The 27174-nt window shown below is 43.0% G+C and overlaps 2 protein-coding genes across 6 annotated transcripts in view; one reads left to right on the top strand and one right to left on the bottom strand.

Moving 5' to 3' along the window:
* Positions 1-224: 224 nt before the first annotated feature.
* ALAS2 (5'-aminolevulinate synthase 2) lies at positions 225-25349 on the bottom strand. 3 transcript variants are annotated; one of them, XM_058172781.1, is made up of 12 exons: positions 25193-25349; positions 24407-24516; positions 11468-11661; positions 9976-10116; positions 9774-9872; positions 5102-5324; positions 4052-4236; positions 3756-3935; positions 3158-3322; positions 2322-2590; positions 1840-2002; positions 225-518 (listed from the first exon to the last, which is right to left on the bottom strand). In XM_058172781.1, exons 3-12 carry the CDS (start codon positions 11640-11642, stop codon positions 355-357), a joined length of 1764 nt encoding a protein of 587 aa, XP_058028764.1. In that variant the 5' UTR covers positions 11643-11661; positions 24407-24516; positions 25193-25349; the 3' UTR covers positions 225-354. The 3 variants fall into 3 exon arrangements, with proteins under 3 accessions (XP_058028764.1, XP_058028765.1, XP_058028763.1); XM_058172782.1 differs by lacking the exon at positions 25193-25349 and adding an exon at positions 24803-24986; XM_058172780.1 differs by lacking the exons at positions 24407-24516; positions 25193-25349 and adding an exon at positions 20273-20409.
* PRICKLE3 (prickle planar cell polarity protein 3) overlaps positions 25130-27174 on the top strand; it is a 25500-nt gene continuing 23455 nt past the window's right edge. Inside the window, exons 1-2 of one of the 3 annotated variants that reach the window (XM_058172784.1) lie at positions 25140-25291; positions 25810-25924. Coding sequence is in view for 1 of the 3 variants with exons in the window: in XM_058172783.1 (XP_058028766.1) it covers positions 25250-25291 (42 nt within the window). In the remaining 2 variants the exon portion in view is untranslated. Of the gene's footprint in view, positions 25292-25809; positions 25925-27174 lie in introns of all 3 variants that reach the window. The other 2 variants (XM_058172783.1, XM_058172785.1) reach the window with 2 other exon arrangements.

The following is a 27174-nucleotide window of genomic DNA, read 5'->3' as shown; positions in this document are numbered from 1 at the left end:
CATGTGGAAAAATAAGAGCGTAATCTGTGTGAGCCTTTCACTTTGTTCCTTGGAAAACTGAATTACAACTTGGTATGTTGTTTGTACTCAGCCAGCTCTGACTTACACTCTATCAGGGCTTGATGTATTGTGTGAAATCAATGCCATGGACTCCTTGGGATGCAAAAAGCTGCCAGCTAGAGGAATTTCTTGATCCCAAATTCTCACATTCTATGATATCTGCAGAAAAGATTTATTTATTTGTATATTTATTGTATACAGACAATCTCTTTTCTGCTAGGCAGCCCTGGTGTGAGGCATGCCCCTCTTCTCTCTTCCCATCCCCAGGCAGCGAGCTCTATGGCCTGAGGCTCCTTAGGCACAAAGGGTGACATAGCGGGGGCCCATGTTTCCAAAGTAATCCCGCTCCCACTCACTCATGAGGGCAAAATGAAGTGGACGGTGGCAGAAGTGGCATTCGGGGGAGGTTGAGACCTGCAGGGGTAGGCCCACCTCCTGCCAAGCAGCCAGAAGTTTTTCTGGAAGAGAAGAAAACAGGTTAAAATACAGACTATTAGCACTACTGCTGAATGGGCCATTGGGAGCTATATGGTGGCCTCTGGAGCTAGTAGTAAGAAAATGAATGTCCATAGGCCTGAATTGGAAGCTAAAGATGAGAGGAAATCGCTGGCCTTTTTAAAATCCATGTGAGAAAAGGGTCAAACCTCTGTATTGAAAGCTGCTGCTTATGTTCTGTTTATAGACAGAATTTTGGTCTTGCCATTGTCTGCACCAGCAGAGGGTAAGTCTCCGCTCTTATTTCATCCTGCTTTTGAATTTGCTTCTAATGATTAAAAACGTTGAAAAATCTATGCAATTTTATTTTATAAAACATGGGTTAATATTTAAAGAGATATTTCAGTGTCTAAAGAACTTTTTGACACTCCCCATAAATACCATCAGCCACCATCCTATTTATAGTATGAGTTTGTGGAGTTAAAAATAAAAAAATTCTCCACTGGCCACTTGGTGGCAGTACTTACTCACCATAGGCCCATAACTATTGTGCATATATGTAAAGTAAAATCTCCCAAGGGAGAAATAAAGAGAATTCCAGTGATCAGAATGCCACGCACTGGATCCTATTCACTGCCGGTCTTTTACAAGACTGGACTAGAGGTACCAACAGGATCAGTTTTGGACTTTCAGAAGTAGAATTTTTACAAGTCCTTTCAAAACAGTTTACTGAGGGGTGAGGAGACTTCCTTTTCTGCATTTGGTGGTTAATTATTGGGTGGAAAAAGCAGGTCACTAGGCACACCAAATGAAGCATCCCAAAAAGGATATACTGTGCATGCATCTGTTTAGAACTATAAATCAGAGAACTCGTAGCTGCCATATGTACAAAATATATCCTGTGAGGTTTTCCAGAATCTAGTTTTTTCTACCATATTTCTTCTACGGTACTAGATTTGAATTTTGTTTGCTGTGAAGTTACTTTACTACAAGTCTGGTGCTAAAATTCAAAGCGGGAGTTCAGAATAGTTTGCATTAATTTTCATTATTTTTCATCTTCCATCCACAATGAATTTGCAGTTAATTTTAGCTATTGTTTGTGCAGATCAGCTTCAGTTTGTAAAAGTATGTCTCAGGCTTATAGTTCAGTTCTGTTTATGACATCCTCAGTGGTCGCTGCACTGGGCATGCAATGAAGAGAAGCAACCATAACTTAATTATCGCTTAAGTGCCTTGCTTCCACAGAGATTTCAAGAGTTCTAATCCTGCCCTTTACTGGTATTTAATTTATAGAATGAAATGATTTATGTAGGGGCCTTAGTGCTCATGGCACTGGAGACTCACCCACAAAGTAGTCCATCATGGGTGGGGTGTGATGAGGCGAGGGGGCCAGCCGCAGCAGTTCCTCTCCCCGGGGCACAGTAGGATAATTGATGGCCTGGACGTAGATGTTGTACTCTGAGAGGAGCAGGTCACAAAGCTGGGTATTCAGGGCTGCATCTCCAACCTGAGGAAAAATGAATCAGACAACTGAGGAAGGGCATCCAGCTGTTTCATCCATCTCGAAAATTGGCCATAGAGAGTTTAAGGTATCCAGGGTTCCCCTTGTGTGACGGGACACGATTCTGCAGCTACTCAGTCCCGTTCATTCATTTCATTGTCTTAAGTATTCTATAAATGGCTATATTCTAGTATTCATAGTATTTTATGAAGTGGCATCAGTGGAATTTAAGCTTTTCGCCCTTGAGGACTATACCTCAGATTCTGTGTCTGTTTTGCTACTAGAGCCCTAGCTTCTCCCTTCCACCATCCCAGGGTGTCCATACCCGTATGGGAATGATGTGGCTTGGGCAGCTGACCACAGGCAGCCCGGCATCCATAAGCAACTGGCGCATGTGCTTGACGTTGCGCTGGTGGGCACGGCGCAGCACCTGCCCCTCGGGACTCTTCAGAATCCGAACAGATTCCAGGGCCCCAGCCAATACCATGGGGGGCAGCGAAGTGGTGAAGATGAATCCGGCTGCATAGGAGCGCACTGTGTCAATGAGGGAAGTGGTGCTTGCAACATAGCCACCCACGCAGCCAAAGGCCTTTCCTGGAGGAGAAAGGGAGGAAAAGAAAGATGTATCTTTAATGACAAGCATTTCTTATGCTATTAAGTGTATTTAGCATGAACAAGCTAGTGCAATTAAAAAATAGCATCATGACTTCTGGGAATTCTGGGAAGCTGCTGGATCTGAAAACTTGCATACAGTATGCAAGCTGAACATAGTGTATGCTTGCATTTTTTTTTCCTCCTTATGAATGATAAAAGGATGAGTGGCTGAAATCTTGCAGCAACCACAGAACTCACCACCTTTGGGTCTTGAGATGGTCAGCTTTTTAATGGTCAGAAGGGTTCTCTGAGAGCAGGAGTCCCCAACCCCCAGTCCGTACCGGCACCGGTCCATGGCATGTCAGCAACTGGGCCATGCAAACAAGCAAAGCCCCATCCACAGTATGCAGGCAGCATGCTAAACCACACACCCTCTGGTTCGCGGAAAAAAACCTTTCTCCACGGAATCGGTCCCTGGTGCCCAAAAAGTTGGGGGCCAGTGCTTTAGAGTATTTATGACACACTTTCTTTCTGGTTCCTCTCTGGGCCTTTGCTTTCCCAACTCACCCAGAGTGCCAGATACGATATCTATTTTTCCCATCACTCCATCACGATCTCCAATGCCGGCTCCCTGGGCCCCATAGAGTCCCACAGCATGGACCTCATCCACAAAAGTGATGGCCCCATAGCGGTGGGCGACATCGCACATTTCTTCCAGAGGGCAGATGGCACCTGCGGACAAAGGACTATTGAAAACGCTGGATTTGGGCAATTACCTGAGTGGCAAAAGCTTCCAACCCACTTTTTTGTGTGCATGCAACTCCCAAACCACATTATTTGCAAGTTTGTTTTACAGTATTAGCCTAGTGGCTGCCTCCGCTTCCAGAATTTTTAGCTCGCCTCTTGTCCTGCAAGTCTTTTGACTGAGTCACTGTTTATTGTTGTTTATTGTTCATCTAGTCTTTTCCATAGTGACCCATTATCTTTGCCACTTTTCCTCTGAACCTGCTGTTGGTTATCTCCCTTCTTCAACTGGCCAAGGAATCTGGGTTGGCCCAGGAAGAAGGAAGTGCTTTTGGTCAGCTTACACCTAGAAACCCCTTTCTGATTAGGACACCGTGTAGTGAAACCTAAAGGGAGGCAAAACCTAAAGGGAGGAAATTACCGTCCATGGAATGCACAGTTTCGAAGGCGACAATCTTTGGGGTGCTGGGTTTGGCCTTGCGAAGGAGCTCCTCCAAATGGTCTGGATCATTATGGCGAAACACATACTTTGGAACACCGCTGTTTCGGATGCCCTGGATCATGGATGCATGATTCCCAGCATCAGAGTAGATTTCACATCCTACGGGAGACAAACCAAGCCAAGAGTAATGCCCTATCTCTCCTCTTCCCACAAATTAGGGAGAACGGAGGTCTTCACTTCAGGCTGATCCTAGGACTCCTGTACTGCCTGGTTACCTGGCATCATGCGGGCAAGTGTGAAGAGAGTAGAGTCATTAGCCACAAAACAGGAGGTAAATAGCAGAGCGGCATCTTTGTTGTGTAAGCTGGCTAATTCCTCCTCCAGAGCCACGTGGAATCGGCTAGTGCCAGAAATGTTCCTGGTACCTCCAGCTCCTGCTCCATAACGCTGCAGGGTATCTCTGTGGGTTAGAAGAGGAGAATGAGACCTTGCTCAGAAAATAGCAAAAATCATCTACAACCATTTCTAATGCCCGTCTTTCAAGTTTCTGAGAGGAAAGCTTTTGCTAGAGACAGCCTTGCTGGGTTCTGAATATAGGTAGTCCTTGACTTATGACCACAGTTGGGACCAGAATTTCTGTTGGCGAGTAAGATAGTTAACATCGGGTAAGTCACACCTCGTTTTGCAACCTTCTTTGCCAAGATTGTTAAGCGAATCACTGCAGTTGTTAAATGAATCATGCCATCGTTAAGTGACTCTGGCTTCCAACCATTGACTTTCTAGAACTCCTTGAACCCTCCCATCAATGACTTATGACTCTGCTGACCTTATCTAAGCTAAAGCTCGAACAAGGTATGGTTCAGGTAGTTCTAGAAAAGCTTCAAGAAATGCCCATATTTCTTTTTTTCCTTCAGACCAAGGAGGTCTTTGATAGAATAATGCTAACATAAATTGAGAAATCTACCACCCCACCCCAAATCTTATTCAGTTGTCAGTGTCAAGGCAATGGTCCCCCCCCACACTATAGAGTTCTCTATAGAGTGGCAAAGCGAGCATCCCCCCTCTCCACTATAGAGTTGCTCTCTATAGAGTGGCAAAGCGAGGGGTCCCCCCTCCTCTGTAGAGTTGTTCATGAATATCAAGGAAAGCCTCAGCCCTCCTCAGGTTGGACTCAGTTTCCCCATTATCCCCATTATGCATATTGGTTGGGAATGGTGGGAAATAGAATTCCCCCAGTGGGGAAAAGCTGGACATACAAGGGGGAAATTAGAATTGTTTGGGAGGAGTGGAAAATAGCAGTGCAGAGAGTATTGTCTGCCACTCACTGTATGGCTTGCAGCACACGAGGGTGGCGACTCATTCCGAGGTAGTCATTGCTGCACCAGACGGACACCTCTCGTGCTTCAACCTCAGAGGTAGAGAAGTCCTCAGCGAAAGGATAGGCATCTGCCCGGCGATTCACAGTCTTGAAGATCCGATAGGTATGATCTTGTTTCTTTGCTTGGATCTTTTCTTCAAAGAATGCATCGTAGTCAAACACAGGACTCTCTGTTAGGAAACCACAGGGGTTAATTTATGCCTGCACTGACCCTCACTCATTGTCTCTCAGTGGTGACTTTACAGTTAAAGAACAGCATGCAGGAAGAGGCCACCAATGTTTATTATTTATTTATTTTATATCCCACCTTTATTACTTTTATAAGTAACCCAAGGCGGTGAACGTATCTAGTACTCCTTCCTCCTCCTATGTTACCCACAACAACAACTCCGGAGTGGGGTGGGCTGAGAGATTGGTCCAAAGTCACCCAGCCAGGTTTTGTGGGTAAAATGGACTAGAACTCAGTCTCCTGGTTCCTACAACAGCACCTGACCGCTACACCAAACTGGCTCTCAATGTTCTGTTTCAAGATGGGGACTGCAGCCAAGAAATTAAAAGACGTTTGCTCTTGGGGAGGAAAGCTATGGCAAACCTAGACAGCATACTAAAAAGCAGAGACATCACCCTGCCAACAAAAGTGCGTATACTCAAGGCTATGGTTTTCCCAGTTGCAGTGTATGGTTGTGAAAGTTGGACCATAAGGAAGGCTGAGCGCCAAAGAATTGAGGCCTTTGAACTCTGGTGCTGGAGAAGACTCCTGTGAGTCCCTTGGACTGCAAAATGATCAAACCGGTTAGTCCTAGAGGAGATCAAGCCTGACTGCTCTTTAGAAGGCCAGATCCTGAAGATGAAACTCAACTACTTTGGCCACCTAATGAGAAGGAAGGATTCACTGGAGAAGAGCTTAATGCTGGGAAAGATTGAGGGCAAAAGGAGAAGGGGATAACAGAGAAAGGTGGCTGGATGGAGTCATTGAAGCAGTAGGCATGACCTTAAATGTACTCCAGAGGATGGTGGAGGACAGGAAGGCCTGGAGAATCGTTGTCCATGGGGTTATAATGGGTCGGACACGACTTCGCAACTAACAACAACAAACCTTCTATTATTGTGGGGTGGAACCTGAATAATTAACATTTTGCAGTTCAATGTTTAAGGCCAATAAGTAACAGGGCAGCACCTAACATTTAATAGAGGAGATAGAGGTTTGGAAGCTTTAACAATCTTCTCCTATGTGGAGCCCTCCAACTGGAATTCCCAACCATGCAAATCCAAGTAAGACGGGAGATGCTATTTCAGCACATGAGAAATGAAGCAGGAGACAAAATTTGGCAGAAACTGTTCTCTGCAAACACATGAAAAGTAGGTTTTCTACTACTTCCTATAATGGACATTTGTGGTGGGCCTTTGTTGGCCAGAATATCAATGGTCTGAATACAGATACTCACCAGATGGCAGCAAAGAGATACAGAAAATTCTGACAAGATTTTTGCAGCCCAGATATAATGAGTATGCAGTGTGCATCCAGAAGGTCAAAAACTTAATCCCTACCATTTCAACCTGAACATAGAACTGGTAATATAAAAACCAACCAACCAGCAAACCGTGCCTGAAACTCTGAAAACCAGCTACAAGGGAGAATAAATAATGCCAAATATTTAGACTTGCTATATAAAGCCACATAAAACCTATTCATGCAAGGCATTTGGATAGCTTCCACTGAGCTTTTTGATGGTAGAACAATCATTGCCAAACATCATGCTGAGCACAACTGTACAAACATAACGAAGAAGCAATAATTAAGAAACAAAAAAGCAAAGAAGCAATTATGTGGAGGGAGGGGGTGGTTGGAAGTCCCAAATCTAATTTAAGGCAATATGCTTGTTATTATTTGTTTAGTTATTTCACATTTTTTAGAGCTTGCCCAGCTCAGAGTATGGAGAAAAGAGCGTGCAGGCTGCTCGTTTGTGAAGTTGCAATAGTTTTTGTAAACTTTCCGTAAGCCTAATGAAAGCCTTATTTTAATATACAGGTAGCCCTCGTTTAGTGACCACCTCATTTAGCAATCATTCATAGTTACGACAATAATGAAAAGGTAACTCTGCAACCAGTCCTCACAGTTATGACCCTCACAGGTCTGTAAAGCAAAGAAAAGCTGAAAGAAGATCATAAGTGCAGTTTCAATTTTATTCAGTGACTGCTTTATTTGATGATCTAGTTGCCGGTCCCAGCTGTAATTTCTAAATGAAGACTACCTGTAATTACTGAATAATTAAGGGTTCCTATGCACTCAAGGAACTCAACAGAGAAGGTGCCTATTGCTTCTCTCTGTGGTTTAATCCTTGGCTTGCCATCTTCCAATCAGATCTCAGAGAAGGCCAAAGATTTAGACTAGGGGTGTCAAACTCCCAACTCATGGGCTGGATGCATCACATGCTGGTCATGCCCAGGCACGGTTTAGCGAAGGGAGGAAAAGTCACAATACATCACGTGATGACGGGAGTTTGACACCCCTGATCTAGGCAATGATTCTGCACTGTACATGGATTGTAACTGAAATGTGAAATCAACCCCCATATAGAGACAGAGTAAACATCTTTGCTCTCAGAGGCAGCTGTTGTATTTTGTTTTTGCCTGGATAACTGTTATAGGTTTGCCTCATTCTGCTTCAGTTGTGTAAGCCACTGGCAGATTAGCTGTAGAAAAGTAACGAAAAAAAGTGAGCTAAGTGTTTCTCCTAAAAAAAATGGATCAGCAGATCCTAAATTGTAAACCTAATCTTGCACTGTAAACCTAATTAGGTTGTAAACCTAATCTTGCGTAGCTTCTTCTCCAAAAACACTACTCTACTAACCAGAGCATATAAAGCATTTGCTAGACCAATTCTTGAATACAGCTCGACTGTCTGGAACCCATACCACATTTCTGACATCAATGCAATTGAACATGTCCAGAAATATTTTACAAGAAGAGTTCTCCACTCCTCTGAATACAACAAAATACCTTATGCCACCAGACTTGAAATCCTGGGTTTAGAAAATTTAGAACTACACCGCTTTCGACATGACCTGAGTTTAACTCATAGAATCATCTATTACAATGTCCTTCCTATCGAAGACTACTTCAACTTCAATTGCAACAATATATGAGAACACAACAGATTTAAGCTTAATGTTAACCGCTCCAATCTTGATTGCAGAAAATATGAGTTCAGTAACAGAGTTGTTAATGCCTGGAATAAACTACCTGACTCTGTGGTCTCTTCCAAAAATCCCAAAAGCTTCAACCAAAAACTGTCTACTATTGACCTCACCCAGTGGTGGGATTCAAGTGATTTAACAACCGGTTCTCTGCACTAATGATTTCTTCCAACAACCAGTTTGCCAAACTGTTCAGAAAGTTAACAACCGATTCTCCCAAAGTGGTGCGAACTGGCTGAATCCCGCCACTGACCTCACCCCATTTCTAAGAGGTCTGTAAGGGGCGTGCATAAGAGCACAAGCGTGCCTACTGTTCCTGTCCTATTGTTTCCTTTCGTTATATCCAATTAATATAGTTATTACATACTCATACTTATATATATGCTTATATATTGTATAGTTATTTTATGCTTATATATACTGTGTGACAAAATAAAATAAATAAATAAATAAAGTCCTTCCTCTTTTGGGGCTTTAGTATAGATCACAGAGAAGAGAGATTGAAAATCGGGGACTGCTGTGAAGGTTCGGTGACTGCTGGTATGACAGCCTGTTGTTAGACGATCCAGAGATATTTCAAGAGAAGAGTCCTCCACTCCTCTGCTCGCAATAAAATACCTTATGCCACCAGACTCCAAATTTTGGGCTTAGACAATTTAGAACTACGCCAACTTCAGTCTGACCTAAGCATAGTACATAAAATTATCTACCACAATGTCCTACCTGTTAATGACTACTTCAGCTTCAACCACAACAATACACGAGCAAATAATAGATACAAACTCAAGGTAAACCGCTCCAAACTCGATTGCAGAAAATATGATTTCAGCAACAGAGTGGTCAATGCCTGGAACGCACTACCTGACTCTGTAGTTTCTTCCCCAAACCCCCAAAACTTTAAGCTTAAACTGTCTATTGTTGACCTCACCCCATTCCTAAGAGGTCTGTAAGGGGCATGCATAAGTGCACCTGTGTGCCTACCGTCCCTGTCCTAATATTCCTTTTTACTTACTTTTTTCATGTATCCAAATTACGTTTATACTTTTACCTGTTATCTTATATGTGATTGATAAGTAAATAAATAAATAAAATAAAATAAAAAGATCCTCTGGATAAGTTATGGAGAGAAGTGTATGGGAATAGTCTTCAAAGCATCCTCACTTTATAATGCTAAAAAGTGATACAGTAACAGATGATATAAATAAACAGTAAATGTCATTTATACCTCCAGTTTTCATTTGGGAAAGAAGAGGAAGCAGACCTCAGACAGTTAAGCTTGAAACAATTAAGTCTTCAGACGGAATCAGTTAATCTGTGCTGCTGACCCTAATACCCAAGGGAAGCTGGAAGATACCATAGGCCCTCTGGGCAATTCCCCACCCCTGCCCTGCAGAAGAAAATATCAGGATCCAATTCCCCAACCTGGCATGTTGTCCTGGATGAGATGAGACACTTTGTTAGAGTCCAGCAACTTCTTTCTGAGGCTGCAGTGCACCTCTCTGATCAAGGACGTCAGCACTCCTAGAGAGAGGGGGATGCACACAGGTCAGAGGAAGACCGGGGGGGGGTGGTGTCTCATTTTTCCCACCGCTGTGATCCCAAGGAGGTTGGCCTCCTTCCTTACCTGATTTGAAAGGCTTGACATCTTCCTGGAGTTCAGGTTTTGCTTCTTGCACAAAGAAACTCTGGCCACTTTGACGCTCGGATTCCATAAAAGGGCACTGGGTGGCAGGGAGAGACTGGGGTGCTAAGCTGGAAATGGAAACTAGAAGATGCACAAAAGAAAACCCATCATGATTTCAGCCTCCAGAGACAGGTTGATAGAAATATTCTTGAATAGGATTCCAAGTAGGCAGGGCTTTTAGCAAATTTAGTGTAGGACAGGGGTCTCCAACCTTGGCAACTTTAAGCCTGGAGGACTTCAACTCCCAGAATCCCCCAGCCAGCAAAGCTTTTGGTATTGACCGTATTGTCAGTAAATCTGAGAAGTTCTATCCTAGGATGTCTACAGGGTACCAGGATAGGGAAGGCTGGGGTTCTGGTATTAGATCTTCAGGACTGCAGTCAGAGAAAAAGTTTTTCTCATTAACTATTAACGATTTTTGCAATGAGAGATGAGGAATGTTACATGTGAGGTGTGTTCCATGTGAATATCCTCTATCTCAGGGGTCTCCAACCTTGGTCCCTTTAAGACTTGTGGACTTCAGCTCCCAGAGTCCGTCAGCCAGCAAAGCTGGCTGAGGGACTCTGGGAGCTGAAGTCCACAAGTCTTAAAGGGACCAAGGCTGGTGACCCCTGCTCTATCTGCCATGAAAATATAACCAGCGTGTCTGATTTCCGATCCCTCAATTGACTCGGTTGGACATTTGAACCAACTTTCAACACCTAATATGTTTAAAGTTAGGACTAAAGTTAAGTTAGGACTAAAGTTAGGACTAAATCTGTGACCTGTCCATCACATAATCAGAGATTCTTCCATCCATACAAACTGGGAAAGAATTTTTCCATATGAAAATAGGAAAAGCAAGCATCAGGAACAAGATTCTAGCTTATATTTCTGACAGGCTATATTCTGATTTTAATGTGATTGCTTTGTCAAGGCAAACCTTTTTTTATGCATAGGGAAGAAACGATGCAATTTCCACTTCCTTTTCTACAGACTGAAACACATATTAAATTTCTTAATGTAATGTCACGTAATGTCAGCCAGGAAGTAAAAATTTGAAGAATTACAAGTTGCCTCTGAGCTAATTAGTGACTGTGAAATGATGACACCATGTCTTGAACTACAAAAGAACGATTTATAGAGTGGCTCCTTTTTGATGTAAACCCTTTTTATAAAGGGTTTTAGGTGTTTTCACACAGAGTTTTCAACCCTTCTACCGTACATGTAATCAAATAATGCAGGGAGTACACACACTCTATACCCACAAAATACAGGTTTGTTACCAAGAGACAGGCTTGATCTAAAGAACCTGGAACACCTCTACATGAGCCCACTTGTGAGCTCCAAGCATAAAATGTGTGGTTTGGTTTGGCATCTATGGATCTGATATGACATCACTTTCTGTTTCCCTTCCAGTATCTTTTATCTGAGCTCCACCCCATCATCTCACCAGTGTTTCCACAGGTGTCTTTTTCACTCTGCAGGTCAGTGACAGAACTATAGAAAGTGCGGGCCACCATCACAGGGCAGCGTTGAGCACTGTTGACCAGCAGTGGGCCAACTTTCCGTAGGAAGAGAGATGGATCTCGGGTCAGGAAAGGGCAGCACTGCAGGATTGAGGCCATGTTGCCAACCGGTTTTGTGCTATTCAGGAGAAAGACAGAAAAAGAAAAGGATGAAATATATAAGCGCTGGTAATAAGAATGCCACTCTAACTGAGCATGGTAGAGCAATGGCACCTTTCCTCAATGCCAGAGGCATTGGACCGATGCATCTAGACCAGTGTTTCTCAACCTTGGCAACTTTTAGATGTGTGGACCTCAATTCCCAGAATTCCTCAGCCAGCCTGACTAGGGTATTCTGGGAGCTGAAGTCCTCACATCTTAAAGTCGCCAAAGTTGAGACACACTGCTCTAGCGGGAACCAGACTGGAGGAAACTGAATCAAGCTGTACTCTTTTTAACAATAGGATATAAGGTCTAACTTTCAGAAGGAAGGGAGTGAAATGTCCCACTATAGAAATAGGTTAATTTCAGGCAAGTGGGATTGGTTCATTTTTTACAAGAAGGCCATGAATCATGCTTGCTGGAACCCATGGGAGCTTTTATCTACAATAACCAGAGAAGATTGGCTTGCCTACTTCTAAGTAGATAAATGGCTCTCTTAGCTTACATTTTACATCAAACTTTTTCTCCTCCCACCCCAAATACAGAAGCAAGATTTTTTTTAAAAAAAAAGGATGGGAGGAGAGAAAAAGTTTAATGTAAAATGCTAGATAAGAGAGTCATTGATCTATTCAGAAGTAGGCAACCAATGTTCTCTGGATATTGTAGCCTGGGGTGTCAAGTTCACATCATCACAGTATCATCACATGACATATCATGACTTTTCCCCCCTTTGCTAAACCAGGCGTGGGCAGCGTGTGACGCATCTGGCCTGCGGGCTGGGAGTTTGACACCCCTGTTGTAGACAATAGCTCCCATTGGTTCCAGCAAGCATGATCCATAATCATGAACATTGGGAACAGTAATGCAAAATATCCACACAACAAATGGGTGAGTGAGCTACAGATTGCCCTAACCTAGAGGGACTGCTTCCAAGACAAAGCAAGACACTGCTTTGTCTTGGAAGCAATATTGAAGTGATTTTTTTTCTTGCTTTCTTCATCCAGAAGGAATTAATTTTTAATTAAGGCCCAACAAAATCTGAGAGAGGAAGGCATCAAAATAGTCTAGGAATTGTTTTGGTCTCATGGTCATGGATGCCATCGTTCTTTTGTTGAGCCACCACCACTCCTGTTGGAGGCCTGTTACCAGATCTTGTACCAGTTCTAAGAAAACCTATTTAAAATTAGGCTGGCATCTGGAAACTATCCAATACAATCCAGGGAAGGGAAAAACATTAGGATCCAAGAAAACAAAAAGTCTCTAGAAATGTACCCCATGATGATCCCATCCAGGTTTACTCAGAAATGAATGCCAGGGATAATTACTGTGTCCTACTGAAAAAAAAAATCCTTAAGACATGTAATTCTAGAGAAGGAGAGGTGAGTGAGATCAACTGTTGTGTTCCAGGCCAGGTTTCGTGTCCCTTTGCTAACAGTGCAGCAGGTGCAGCGTATTTTACCCTTTGGACAAATATATAAAACAAGACATGCTGCTAAGCAGGTATGGAAGAAACTTTTGCTCCTTCAAAGAGAATAATCTTCTAACTTCCCAAGGGGAATGATCAGAAAAAAAGAAAAAGAGCAGGAAACCTTCTCAGAAAAGAGAATCAAGCTGAGTAACATTACACAATGTGAGGAATTATGGACTGGACTTCAAAAACAAGGTTGCTGCTCATACAGGTAGTCCTCTACTTACAAAGTTCATTTAGTGACTGTTCAAAGTTACAACAGCACTGAGAAAAGGTGACTTATGACCATTTTTCACATTTATGACCACTGCAGTAGCCATCTGGTCATGTGATCAAAATTCAACTGCTTTGGCAACTGGCTCATATTTATGACAGTTGCTGTGTCCCGGGGGGGGGGGGGTCACGTGATCACCTTTTGCAGCCCTCTGGCAAGCAAAGGCAGTGGGGAAGTCAGATTCACTTAACAACAGTGTTTCTAACTTAACAACTTCAGTGATTGGTGGCAAGAAAGGTCATAAAAGGGGGCAAACTCACTTAACGAATGTCTTGTTTAGCAACCAAAATGTTGGGTTCAGTTTGGTCATACGTTGAGGACTACCCGTATTTCTAAACAACTGAGGAAAAGGATAAAGGTAAAGGTTCCCCTCGCACATACGTGCTAATCGTTCCCGACTCTAGGGGGCGGTGCTCATCTCCGTTTCTAAGCCGAAGAGCCAGCGCTGTCCGAAGACGTCTCCGTGGTCATGTGGCCGGCATGACTAAATGCCAAAGGCGCACGGAACGCTGTTACCTTCCCTCCAAAGGTGGTCCCCATTTTTCTACTTGCATTTTTTAAGTGCTTTCAAACTGCTAGGTTGCCAGAAGCTGGGACAAGCTCACCCCATTACACAGCACTAGAGATTCAAACTGCTGAACTGATGATCACAAAAACAAGTTTAATGAGAATGTCCAATAGAGCTGTCATTTCTTTGTGTGGGGCTGGATAGGAGGCACACTTTTGGAGTGTGTGTGTGTGTGTGTGTGTGTGTGTGTTTGATCACAGAATCAGAGGTGCCAGTTATAGCAGTCCATTCAAAACTAGGCAGCCTGGCACATGTGCAGGTTTACAATAAACAATTTGCTAATTTATTTATTTATTTATTCGAATTTTTATACCGCCCTATCTCCCGAAGGACTCAGGGCGGTTTAGAGCCAGATAAAACATGAGAATAATACAAATAAAAACAACAATTAAAAAACTTATTAATTAGGCTGAATTAAAAATATCACTAAAATAATATAAAACCCCATTAAAAACTAAATTTAAAACTAAAACCCTAGGCTAGCCCTGCGGAAATAAATAGATGTGTCTTAAGCTCGCGGCGGAAGGTTCGGAGGTCAGGAAGTTGGCGAAGTCCTGGGGGAAGCTCGTTCCAGAGGGTGGGAGCCCCCACAGAGAAAGCCCTTCCTCTGGGTGTCGCCAGTTGGCACTGCCTGGCGGACGGCACCCTAAGGAGTCCCTCTCTGTGAGAGCGTACGGGTCGGTGGGAGGCGATCGGTGGCAGTAGGCGGTCCCGTAAATAACCCGGCCCTATGCCATGGAGCGCTTTAAAGATGGTAACCAAGACCTTGAAGCGCACCCGAAAGGCCACAGGTAGCCAGTGCAGTCTGCGCAGGAGTGGTGTAACATGGGAGCCACGAGGGGCCTCCTTCTATAACTCGCGCAGCTGCATTCTGAACCAACTGAAGCCTCCGGATGCCCTTCAAGGGGAGCCCCATGTAGAGAGCGTTGCAGTAATCCAAGCGAGATGTCACGAGCGCATGAGTGACCGTGCATAAGGCATCCCGGTCTAGGAAGGGGTGCAACTGGCGGACCAGGCGAACCTGGTAAAAAGCTCTCCTGGAGACAGCCGTCCATCCAGGAGAACGCCCAAGTTGTGCACCCTTTCCATTGGGGCCAATAACTCGCCCCCAACAGTCAGCTGCGGATGCAACTGACTGTACCGGGGTGCCGGCATCCACAGCCACTCTGTCTTGGAGGGATTGAGCTTGAGCCTGTTTCTCCCCATCCAGACCCGTACGGCTTCCAGACACCGGGACAGCACTTCGATGGCTTCGTTGGGGTGGCCTGGGGTGGAAAAGTACAGCTGAGTGTCATCCGCGTACAGATGGTACCTCACCCCAAAGCCACTGATGATCTCACCCAGTGGCTTCATATAGATGTTGAACAGGAGGGGCGAGAGAATCAACCCCTGTGGCACCCCACAAGTGAGGTGCCTCAGGGCCGACCTCTGCCCCCCTGCCAACACCGTCTGCGACCGATCGGAGAGATAGGAGGAGAACCACCGATAAACGGTGCCTCCCACTCCCAATCCCTCCAATCGGTGCAGCAGGATACCATGGTCGATGGTATCAAAAGCTGCTGAGCGGTCTAATAGGACCAGGGCAGAGGAATAACCCCTATCCCTGGCCCTCCAGAGATCATCAACCAATGCGACCAAAGCCGTCTCCGTGCTATATCCGGGCCGAAAGCCGGACTGGAACGGGTCTAGATAGACAGTTTCATCCAGGTACCGGGGAAGTTGACATGCCACCACACTCTCTACAACCTTCGCCACAAAGCGAAGGTTGGAGACCGGACGATAATTACCTAACACAGCCAGGTCCAGGGAAGGCTTCTTGAGGAGGGGTCTCACTACCGCCTCTTTCAAGGCGGCAGGGACGACCCCCTCCAACAAAGAAGCATTTATAATCCCCCGGAGCCAGCCTCGTGTCACTTCCTGTGTGGCCAGCACCAACCAGGAGGGGCACGGGTCCAGTAAACATGTGGTGGCATTCAACCTCCCCAGCAACCTGTCCATGTTGAAACAATTGAATCAATTGAAACTTTCTCATCAATAGTTTAGTTCAATGGAATTGGTTTGGCCTGATGCCATTGATCAATAGTCACAATAATCTGCCTGCTAGCAGAGAAAGTCAATTTAATTTGCTAACTGAGGAGGTCTGCTCCTCAGCAGGTGAACATACTCAGTTTATGACATTTATCTGGAAGGATGACTTTCCCCCCATCAAATAATTTATCCTTATATTCACTATAATATAGTATATATTTACATTCAGTAGGTTGCTAAATATAGTAAAGAAATAGAAAATAGAAAGGGGATGACTTTATTTCAGAGGTGAAGCATTCTGAATTCAAAGTTAACTTCCTTTGGGGTATTGAACTACATTGTGCCCCACCATATTTCACCTTAATTATATGCTGAAAAGTCATGGATGATCACTAGGTGGCAGCAAAGAGATACAGAGTCTTCCAACTCTTTGCTGTCATCTACTGACCCAATAGATGTGTGCAGTGCAGTTATGGTAGCCTAATTGTACTTTGGAGTAAGTAAGTTCTTAAAAGAAAAATATTTTCTTAAAGTCACATCCTTTGATAGTCCTCTGGTCAGTTACACAACTAACTGGAAGCCAGTTTAGAGTTAGGAAGAGGAACAATGGTTGTTTCCATATTTTCCCATGTAGAATAACCAAACACTCTCTTTAATCTTCCTGGAAACACCTAAATGGCAGGGATCACTGTAGAACTGAAAGTCTGCTTAGCCCTCAGGACAAAAAGAAGCACATCAAGGTAAGAGAGGGTGTGGAGGGACCAATTTTCGAGCGGAAAGCTTTGATCTCTTCTGTGCAGCACTCTGTGTATCTTACAGAATTTCTGACTTTTTTTTAAGTAACGAAAACCTAGCAAGCAACCCCATGGAATTGCGACTTTTCATATAAACAAACACGGACCTTGATGACAAACAATAGCATGAGATAGGGCAAACATTTGTATTTTTATATGAATAATATTTTTGATCCCGGTGGAAATTATGGTAAGAATATAATTTTTAGGCAGAGAACAAACATGCATAAAATTATCCTGAAAAGAAAGAAAGAAAAATATGTGTGTGTGTGTGTGTGTAAAATTTTTTGACCAGCTATCTGATCTTGGCATCAGAGGTCCTTTGAGAAGGAAAGTGGACTGCATTTCTATAATTCCAGCTTTTTTTCTTAAGTGATTCTGGATACGACTCAGGGACCCCACAGAATGCTCTTAAGAGTTCTAGCATTTCTAAGAAAAATATAGAGGAGGGCGAAGAGATGAAATTGATGTATATATTCCACCTATTATCTGAATATTCAAAGGTTCTTCCTTTTTAGCTCCATAATGATCTGTGGAGGTTGGACCAAGAGAGAAAAATTGGCATAAAGCTCCATAGCAGAGTGAGAAATTGAATTTAAGTCTTGGTACTTCCCACCATCTCCTCACTAGTGACTTACAGTATCTTCATTGCATCATCCAACCATTGTTGAAGTGATATAAAGCCTCCTCAATACTGTTATTTTAGCACAATGGTGGTTGAATCATTCGAGAAGACACTGTAAGTTACTAGGTGACGAATGACCACTGAATTCACCACATCATGTTTGTTCTTTGTGAAGGGGGGGGAAAAATTGGAATGAGGAATGGGGAGTTTCTTTCTGAAATAAGTTAAAAGATAGACTTCTCAGGGGAGTAAATAAATAATTGCAAAGATTGTATGAATTGAAAATACATTTCCATCTACTAAATACTGAACTGGTATTGAGGCTGCTGGATTTTCTTACACTGCAGTGGAATTTGTAGACTTCAACTACTAGTTCCCTGAAGTTGCTAACCTGATTGAAACATGCATGTGATTACACTATCACAATATTTTTTAAACAGTCTCAAACTCTGATACCTAACCAAATTTAAACTGATAATTACATTAAATAAATTAAAGCTCATTTTAATTTTAATCACCAAGTTTGCCACAGTGATAGGCCACCTCTGCTTCTACGTGTTCTTTCACAAGAAGGGCACATGAATATGTTGGGCAGTGATAAGCTCCTCTCATTTTATCTGGCTTAAAGAAGACACACCCCAGCCCAGTTGTGATGATTAGAAATAAAGGACGCAACAAGAAGAGCTGGATGCTGGGCTTTTAAAGACAGCACCCATCATTTGCTCCTTCCCGCCTTGATCTGGAGCCAGATCAGAAATTGCATCCCGCAAAGGAACCCCAGGATCTGGTGCTGCTTCAGATTAAAGAAACCTGTAATACTTGGTGGGAGCAGATGGGGAAAAAAAAACACCAAAGCAAATTACTGAAATGCTTTTTCCTTTTAATACAGAACATCTGTTTGGGTTAAACAACGTTGTTAAAAAAGCTCGGATTTCTACATTTCCAGCAAAATGCCACCTGCATGGAGTGAAAAAGGAGTAAACATTTCTTTTTCAAACATTTCCCTCTTCAGTTAAAACATCACTTTGCATGTCTTAATTTTTATTTATGTTTAAGACGGATGTGCCTTTCTTTCAACTGGCTATGGTAGCGATGCCTTTTTCTGCCATTGAGTGTGCAGATGTCAATAGTTTACCTTCACAATGAGAAAAATCTTTACATGCATTTAGTTTTTGCCTACTGAAGAGCATATCAAGATAATCTCCCTGTCTCTGTCTCGTAATCTCTTAGTTGGGCAACTCAATGCAAATATGATACCTTAACTTGCATTCTGAATTGATAGAATGCAACCAATACAGCACACTGCTGGTAAGGCACGACAGCGAAGTGAACTGTGCCAACTAAAAATAAACTCATAATGAATATATCATTCCTGACTCAGATTAGAAATGGAACTTGACTGATCCAGACCATATTTTAATAATGAAATAAATATTTTAAAAATTCTGCATATCTTCTGCATATCTCCCAAATGATAGTGTACAGGGGAGACATTACAAATAGATTTAAAAATCCAAACTGTTAATCAGCAATTTGCTTAATGTTTTTCTTATTGAATAAAGTAGAGTTGGGTTAACTATGAACGATGGTTTATAAATAGCTGAGTTCATGTAATAAATTACCGTAAACCATAAAGAAGCAAATCATCTTTTTTTGCATAAAATAACATATGAACTTACAGAGAGGCATTATGTTAAAAAAAATGTGTTAGCATCAGTTAATAGTTTTACTGGTGGGCAGAAGAAGAAAGTTCCTTGGATTCTAATCCCAAATATTGAACAATTACACCAAAGCCCTACATAACCCTTTCCTGAGATCCCAACTGACAAGGAAACTGCAGCCCAAAGGAATTGTGTAACTGTTCCCCATTCTCATAATTTCCCTTACCCCCTTTCTTTTTCTGATTACATAGGTGAATATGCCTGTCTTTTCTTATGTCAAGGAAAAAGGAAACTTGGAAAGGAGGTGCGAAAATGGCTGGAAAAGAGATGCTAGCACCTATTACTACTTTTTTGAATGGCTCCTTGGTTTGTTTTTCATTAGCAAAGACAAGAAGAGAAGACGTTGATTTATTATAACTTGCTCCTATTTCATAATACTCAACTTGTTCATAAAGGGAGAAGATGCTGCGTAACTTCCTTGATAGTAAAAATTGAATTAAAATAGGTTGGTCAATTATGTCTCTGGCAATTAGTTTTTTCAAGAGAACGATGTTTTGTTTTGTTTTGCCTGAAAAAGTTCAAGACCTGTGAAAACAACACTGAAATCAACCTACTAGTTCAGAGGTCTCCAACCTTGGTCCCTTTAAGACTTGTGGACTTCAACTCCCAGAGTCCCTCAGCCAGCAAAGCAAAGCTGGCTGAGGGACTCTGGGAGTTGAAGTCCACAAGTCTTAAAGGGACCAAGGTTGGAGACCCCTGAACTAGTTGGTATCTATCCTACAACAGCATTTAACTCCAAGCTTTACCAAGTTTCTTCTATTACTTTCTGGAAATCAAATCTCCGGAACAGATCAGCTGCTTGTATTTAAGCTAGTTGGCGGTCTTATGATCAATCCCACATACCCAGCCAAGCCATTGGCATGTTCTTTCAACCACAGACTAGAAATTAGAGGAAGTGAACAGACAGCAATTCCCCTTAATGATCTTTCCATGATGTTGGAAAGAAGAAAAGGAAAGGAGGGAGAAAAGAAGATGAGCTTCACTTAGAAAAAGAGAGATGAATGAAGACAGAATGAGTTAGAGAAGAATTTTTTTCTGCCTCCCTATTCAGGAATCCATAGAAAGTAACTCCAATCTCCCCAGACCCATACAATTAACCTTTTTTCCTACCTGTTGACCTGCACTGAAGTCGAACAACTTCTGAATGTTAGTTTGTGCTTCAAGCCCACTTGGATTGGGAGCTGCCTTTCCCCACCCAGCAGCTGAAGGCAGAGATAAGCAAAGCGGATCATGAGTGCAGTAGTTCCCTCCTGCTCATATTCAGCTCTGCTGCGGGCATTCCATATTCTAGTTTTTGAAAAAGAGATGGAAAATTCTTTGCAGGGTGGATAATTTTTAGATAATGCTAGTGTATCCCTCTTCCTAGTCATTCTTCTAAGCCAGATTTCTTCAAGCTTCCCAATGGAGTGAAATTCAGCTTCCATAAGCCTCAACCAGCATCTGGGATGAAGTGTGTATGTTTGTATCAGGTAAAGGAAACTACATGAAACCAAAGAAATGGTGTAAGTTTTTTCCATGGTTATCCTTGCCTGCCTATTCTCCAGCTTCACAATAACTCTTATCTAGGAACCTGTGGTGGTGCCATTGAGGGAGCTAGCTAACTCTTCCTGTCCTTGTCTGTTCCTCTGCCTGAGGTCTCATATGGCCAGTAAGTAAAACTTTTGGAAAGAGGAAGCAAATCATAGGGGCCTTTCCTTACTAGGAATCCTTTCTATATTCAATAACCTGCAGGTCACAATGTTTTGAATTCACTCTTGATGCCATGACATGTTCAGTGGTGATTCACAGATGATGAAGTCTACCTTAATTATACATGTCAATCCTGGCTTGCTGTCGTCAACAGGTGATGACTACTGATATGAATCAGACTCTGGTGGGACACTTTGTAATATGTGCCTGCAGTTTGCCTTTTTAATATCAAGAATTAATGCCAGCCTTGCCTCTTAACTACTTTTCTCCTTCCCTTCCCAACTTCATCAAATGACATCCTGGGATCTCCTCAGGCTTATATACTGGGCTGATACTAATTAGTGCCCCACATAGTCAGTCTATCTAAAGCTGTCTATCTAAGGTTGATGCTTATACGAGCCCTTTGTAAACTATAACACAGTGTTTCTCAACCATGGCAACCTGTTGTTGAAGTCCACGCATCTTTAAGTTCTCAAGTTTGGGAAATACTACTGTAACTGATTTAGTAGTATCTGCAATATACTGTAATTAAACTCATGCAGGCACTCTAGTACAGGGGTCTCCAACCTCGGCAACTTTAAGCCTGGCGGAGTTCAACTCCCACAATTCCCCAGCCAGCAAAGCTGGCTGGGGAATTCTGGGTATTGAAGTCCGCCAGGCTTAAAGTTGCCAAGGTTGGAGACCCCTGCTCTAGTAGATATGTCTACTCACATCCCCTGTTCTAGAGGGTTAGAGGATATGGCAGGAGGCTATCTGGCAAATGGTATATTGGGATTGATCATGACTTCTATGGTGAAAATTTTGTGAATAGCAAGTCCTTTGCATGACAGCTGTTTTCTGAAAGCTACCATCACTTGTTTCCATTTTTCCAAATGTCTTCAGTGTTATAAAATGTTTTTCCAGCTCTGCTTTCATGAAATGTATATGGATTCTGGACCCAACGACTTAAATTCCTTTCAGTAGCAGTTTTGTTTGGTGCAAAGGATAGGTATAAACTGAATATTTTTCCCCTTTGAAAACCTGATCTGGTTGCCTCTTATGTCTTATATATCCAATCAGTAGGTTTATCCCATGACTGCAAATGCTATTCCTCAATTTGCTGGTCTTACCTTAAGTCCTTAAGAATGCATCTGAATAGGATGTTCTAGTTTTTGTATATAAATGTGGGCAAGAATTCCCATGAGATTTTGAAATCAGGGAAACATACGAAAAGTTGGTTGTTTGACCTTGTTCTAACTCGCCACATTTTCTTCTGTGAATGCCATTAGTAATAATTTATTTGGAATAGATCTAAAGCTGGTGTGAACCTGGTTGGTACTTGGATGACAGTTGCCCTGGACATTTTAGACCCATTGAATAAACTGAAAAATTGAAATAACATTTTAGAAGAAGGCTGGGACAAACTGCATCCATACTGTTGCCAAGAGTATTACAGGAATTTGTGCATTCAGCAGAAACTGTGCTGGTTTAGAGGGTGCCTTTATTTTCACCTTACTCATTCCATAGCTAAAGGTAGTTGGAGACAGGGTGGGGCAGGGACAGAGGAATATTTCAGAAAAGAGTTTGTAATGAAGAATTAGCAGGCCAGATAATTTTGGTCAATTTTTCTCTGGTCCTCCAGTTTGCTTCTAAAAATTTCCTAGTATTTTTTTTAGGAAAAGAAGTTTTCTCCACAGCCTGTTAGAAGATGTTTAAAACCTTTCTTTATATGCTTATGACCTTTTTAAAAAAGGCAAGTTTTATAAAACATTCAGGTTTCTTCTAATTTAACTGGGAAGAAATTCAAGTCAACTCAAAACCTATATTCATCTATCCTCTTATCCTGTGCTATCCTGGCTATCCTGGACATCTTCAACAAAATGTGGTTCCACCTTAAGTGTCTAAGCTTAGAGCTATAATTTGCTATAACCCTAGTAGGCATCTTTATGGAAATCTTTTATATTGGAATGGGTAAATAAGGATAAAACTTTTATATATGGTTGTTTCTATATTATATTTATATATTCAGCTAATAATAAAGTTGCCAAATGACATCATCATGCTTAAGAAAGAGTCAATCTTTGACTCGTAGGGTTTTTTCCAGGATACTTTCCACTTTCAACTTGATCAACATTTGGGAGAGGGGGGAAATCATGTTTTCCCCAAACTTCATTTTCTTATAGTAATGTAAAATAGATATAAACAATCCTCAAAGACTGGACATACAGTCACTCTGCATTCTCTTGGCAAAAAAACGCTAAGAGGAAATGTTTTCCTGTGGTTCTGCTTCCTTGCCCTTGAGTGTTGATGGGGGAGGTTAACTTATAGTGGGTTGGAAAAGAAGAAAGAGCTGGCAGATAGACAGACTGATTAAAGTAATCTCTAAAGGGAAGAAATAAATAAGGGGAGGGTGATCTTGTGGCTCCAAGATTGCATCCAGTATAACCCTTTCTTTTCTAATCCTGGACCCTTTTCAGATTACAAGGATCAAACACAAGAGGGGTCATTTTGAAGCAGATGAAAAGATTAACATAATATTAAAAACCGAGAGCCCATTCTCAGGGAAAACACTTCAAAACCCAGCTGTCTCTAAATGTGCGAGACAAACTCACCATGTTGCAGCATTATTTTCCTGCAACCCTTGCCCCCACCGAAGATTTTTTGTATGGGTTCTGCCCATCAAAAGATTGTCTACCTCCATTTAAATTGAATGGCTTTAATCAAATCAATCTGCAAATCTTGTGTTCCGCTTTCAGGCCACTTGGTTATGAAATTAAGCTGCAAATGCTTATGGCTTTATTTGGGAGTTACTCCAATTGACGGGGGTTTAAGTGGTTTTTAAAGTCTGTTTTCAATTCCGTATTGGGCTGTGGCACAGCTTCTCTCCTTTATTATAGAATTATTTCCTTGATCCTCCTCCAAGGAGTTCAGAGGGTGTAAATAGTAACCTTACAATAACCCTTTGAGGCACATCAACCTCTGAGAAACACCTGCTAGGATCTGGACTCAAGTCTGCCCTGTCCAAATCTGTGACTAATAAGAATATTTTTTGAAGCTAAGAACAGTATCAGATACCTATCCATCTATCTTGCAGAAATAAGTGGGCATTTCAGCAAGTCTCTAAATTGCAAAGGAACATTAAATTCCTGGCAGGTTTTTTTTAATGAAAAAATATATAGCATTGCTTAGCAAATCTAGGTGTGCTTCCTGTTTTAATTTTCTTTAAAATATGGGGTAGGAGCATATACTTATTTTTTTTTCTTCAGGAGACAATTTACACTGATAAGCTTCCAGCTGATGCTACTTTTGATAAGGAAGGACAGACTTTACTGGACGTTTTTATGTCTCTCTGATCACAGTTGCCTGGAGATCTTTCTCACTGCTTAGTAGACAACAAAGTAAACATCAAGGAGATTGGAAAATTATCTTCCCAGCATAGTGAGGAGCGATCACTCAGGTACTGTAATGTTAAGCCTCTCGGGCTGACTTTATCATCCTCTAGTTTGCAAAAGCTTATAGAAGTCAAATTGTGTCAGGACTGAACTGGGCAAGGAGAGAGAGAGCGTTTTGGGCTACCGTGTAGAGTCTGTAGACAAAGTCTCCTGGGATGATGTCTCCTGTAGCTACCGTAGAACCAAGAGGGCTGGTTTCTTTCTTTCTTTGTTTGTTTTGTCTGAAGAGTACAACTGTGGAACAGAGAAGAGGGGAAATGACAGCAATTGAGAAAGAGGGAAATTGCCTCCAAGGACCTGGAGCATGATAAGAAAAAAAGTGGCAGGGATGTCAGGGGAAGGAAAAAAAGCGGGGTTGGCTAGTTAATAAGAAGTGACAGCCGGCACGGAGAAAAGACTGGGAAGAGTTTAAATGGATGGAAAGTGACAGCGGGAAGGCCAGGCGAATGGGGAAGGGAAGCAGCCAGCTCTCGTTTGCTTGACAAAGACGCGCTTCAGGGCGCAGGGCGAAAGAAGCCACCTGCTTGTCCGGTCAGCCGGAGATCCGCGTTCTCGCATCCTCCTGAGGACCCGATCCTTCTAAGCATCATTAGTTGCTCGTACACACATATACAGTTACGCAATGCAGGTAAGGCACGTCTGCGAGCTCGATCATTGCAGTTATTAAGGCCCAGGACAAATGTAGCGGGGAAGCCGGCAAGAACACAAGAGCCGAGAGCGCGCAGGGAGAGAATGATCCTGGGAGGAGGAGGAGGAGGAGGAGGAGGAGGAGGATGGAAAGGAAGCTCGCGTAAGAGAAGGCGAAGGGGCGGGATTGGTGGCTGGAGGCGGGGAGGGATTCGGAGACGGCGACTCCTCCCTTGGGGAAGGGAAACGCAGCCACAGCCGTAGCAGCGCCCGGGCGGCTCACCTATCTCCAGGTTTCCCCCCCTTGCGCCCGGGCGCTGAAGACGGCGGGATCGGGGCCATGTTCAACCGCGGATCGCGGCGCCGACGATCGACCCGAGCCGTGAGTCCCCGTCAATGGGAGAAGGGATGGGTTGGGACTCGGACCCAAGCCATCCCGAGCCAGCCTCGGTGGAGGCGGCACGGCAGCCGCGGCCCATTCGGAGTTCGGGGGTGGGGGAGGGAAGGGAAGGAGGCAGGTCGGAGGACGAGATCAGAAACGGCACGAGGCGCTGTAATGGATGGGCGGGGAGAAGAGGCGGCGGGGCTGGTCCCAGCGGGGTGTAATTAACTTAATTCCCTCTCCCCAAAGGAGACGTCATGGGGCGGCGGGCGGGGTGGGGAGGGAAGAGAGATCAGTATTGTAAAGATACCGAACGGATTTTCTCATGCCAAGGTTTCGAGGGAATCCTCCGGATAAAAGGGATCCCCCCCCCCCCGAGGATTAAGGTGCTCGGATTACAGGGCAAAAGAGGGCAGGTGGCTCGGGGCTGGCGACGTGAAGGGGGGGGCTAATACCTTGTCAGCAGCTCTTAGGTGGAATGTTGGCGCTAGACTCTGGGTCTTGTTATTTCACCACAGATACCCCCAGACCCTCGGCGAGAAGGGCAAAAGGATTTCAGCTACCCCACCGCATCCTATTGAGAGAAGATGCTGAGTCTGGGGCCTAGAAAAGTGTCCTGTGCAAAGCTCTAATGTGGGTGATGCCAATTGCATTAAAGCACTGCCAGTACGAAAGACACAGTGAGATACAATATCCACAGGAGGGCCACCCAAAGGGAATAAAATGCTAGTTTTTTCCAAAGTCAGTTGCCATTATCTGAGGCTGTGCTTTGGAGACCCATTGTCTTTTGCAGGGTGTTTTGGAAATCCAAGGTAGGTGGCATGAAAGAGATGGTTTGGGATGCCTATTGGATCATAGGGTTTTTGCTAAACGCAGCATAGTCGTCTGTTTTTGGGAGTTTTGTCAACATACACTTGAATCAACACAAAACCTATCATGGAAAATCATAACCCAAAACAGCTGGATTAGGTTGGTGGCTTGTAAAATCTTTCTTATGCTCTTAAATCCAACCATATTAATTAAACATGCTTTATTTCAGAGGAAATAATGAGGGGGTTGAAGGAGGTGGGGGAAGAGGAATTGTGGGAAGGCCACAATTCATCAATATGTGGAGGGCAATAGCATTCCTTATCGCCTGCTTTGAGATCCTGAACTGGACTTTCTTAATAGCATTAAACAAATAGAAAGACTGTAGAAATTCTTAAGAAACAGGTGAATGATACAAGCATGAAATTTGCTCACATGAAGATGGTTATACATTCTTTCTATGTAAATTGTCCCTGCATATCCCTAACCCTTACACCTGTGAGCAATACCCAAAAGCTTCCAGTTGCCCATAACATCCATGTGCTAAATTCATTAATAAGAGCATATGGAGTCTTCCAGTGAGACTTTTCCTCTTGAAAGTGGAAGATTTTGATAAAGTGCCATGAAGGTTAGTGATGTTCCAGACCCAGTTGTTGGACTGGCACCAAAGAGCCCAAAGTTTAACCCCACTCTCAACTATAGAAACTCCTTGGCGATTTGAGATAGTCATTCTATCTCAGTCCAACATGTCCATAGAAAAGTGAGGGAAAATGGGAGGAAGGAGCATAATGTGCACCACCTGAAGGAAATGTGGGATGGGAATTTAATACATGAATCACAAGCAAAGTATTTCTGCATCTAGGTCCTTGCTGGAGGAGCATATACCATTAATTTTAGTATTTGTAGGAGGCACAATAAAAAGATAGGGAGAGGCAACTTAACAGTGTAATAACATGTCTAAATTGTTATTAGAGATATTTTAGCTTCCGCTCAATGAGGACCTAGGAGTTAAGCCAAAGGCTTCATAGAAGAGGTGGGGTTTGAAAGAGGGAGAGGTAGTAACAGGTGTTCGCAGA

This window comes from Ahaetulla prasina, chromosome 2 (genome assembly GCF_028640845.1).
Source record: "Ahaetulla prasina isolate Xishuangbanna chromosome 2, ASM2864084v1, whole genome shotgun sequence".
NCBI classification, from domain to species: Eukaryota; Metazoa; Chordata; class Lepidosauria; order Squamata; family Colubridae; genus Ahaetulla; species Ahaetulla prasina.
The sequence above is the reverse complement of the archived record's forward strand: the minus strand, read 5'-3'. Positions and strand labels throughout refer to the sequence as shown.

Bases quoted from the DNA above. Each gene is read 5' to 3' on its own strand.
- ALAS2 (XM_058172780.1), bottom strand. From the start codon at position 20,394: ATGATCCGCTTTGCTTATCTCTGCCTTCAGCTGCTGGGTGGGGAAAGG. The intron at 9,873-9,975 runs GTAAGGAAGGAG...CCCTCTCTCTAG, and splicing joins TGTCAAGCCTTTCAAATCAG to GAGTGCTGACGTCCTTGATC. The intron at 5,325-9,773 runs GTTGGGGAATTG...GTTTCCTAACAG, and splicing joins CATCCAGGACAACATGCCAG to AGAGTCCTGTGTTTGACTAC.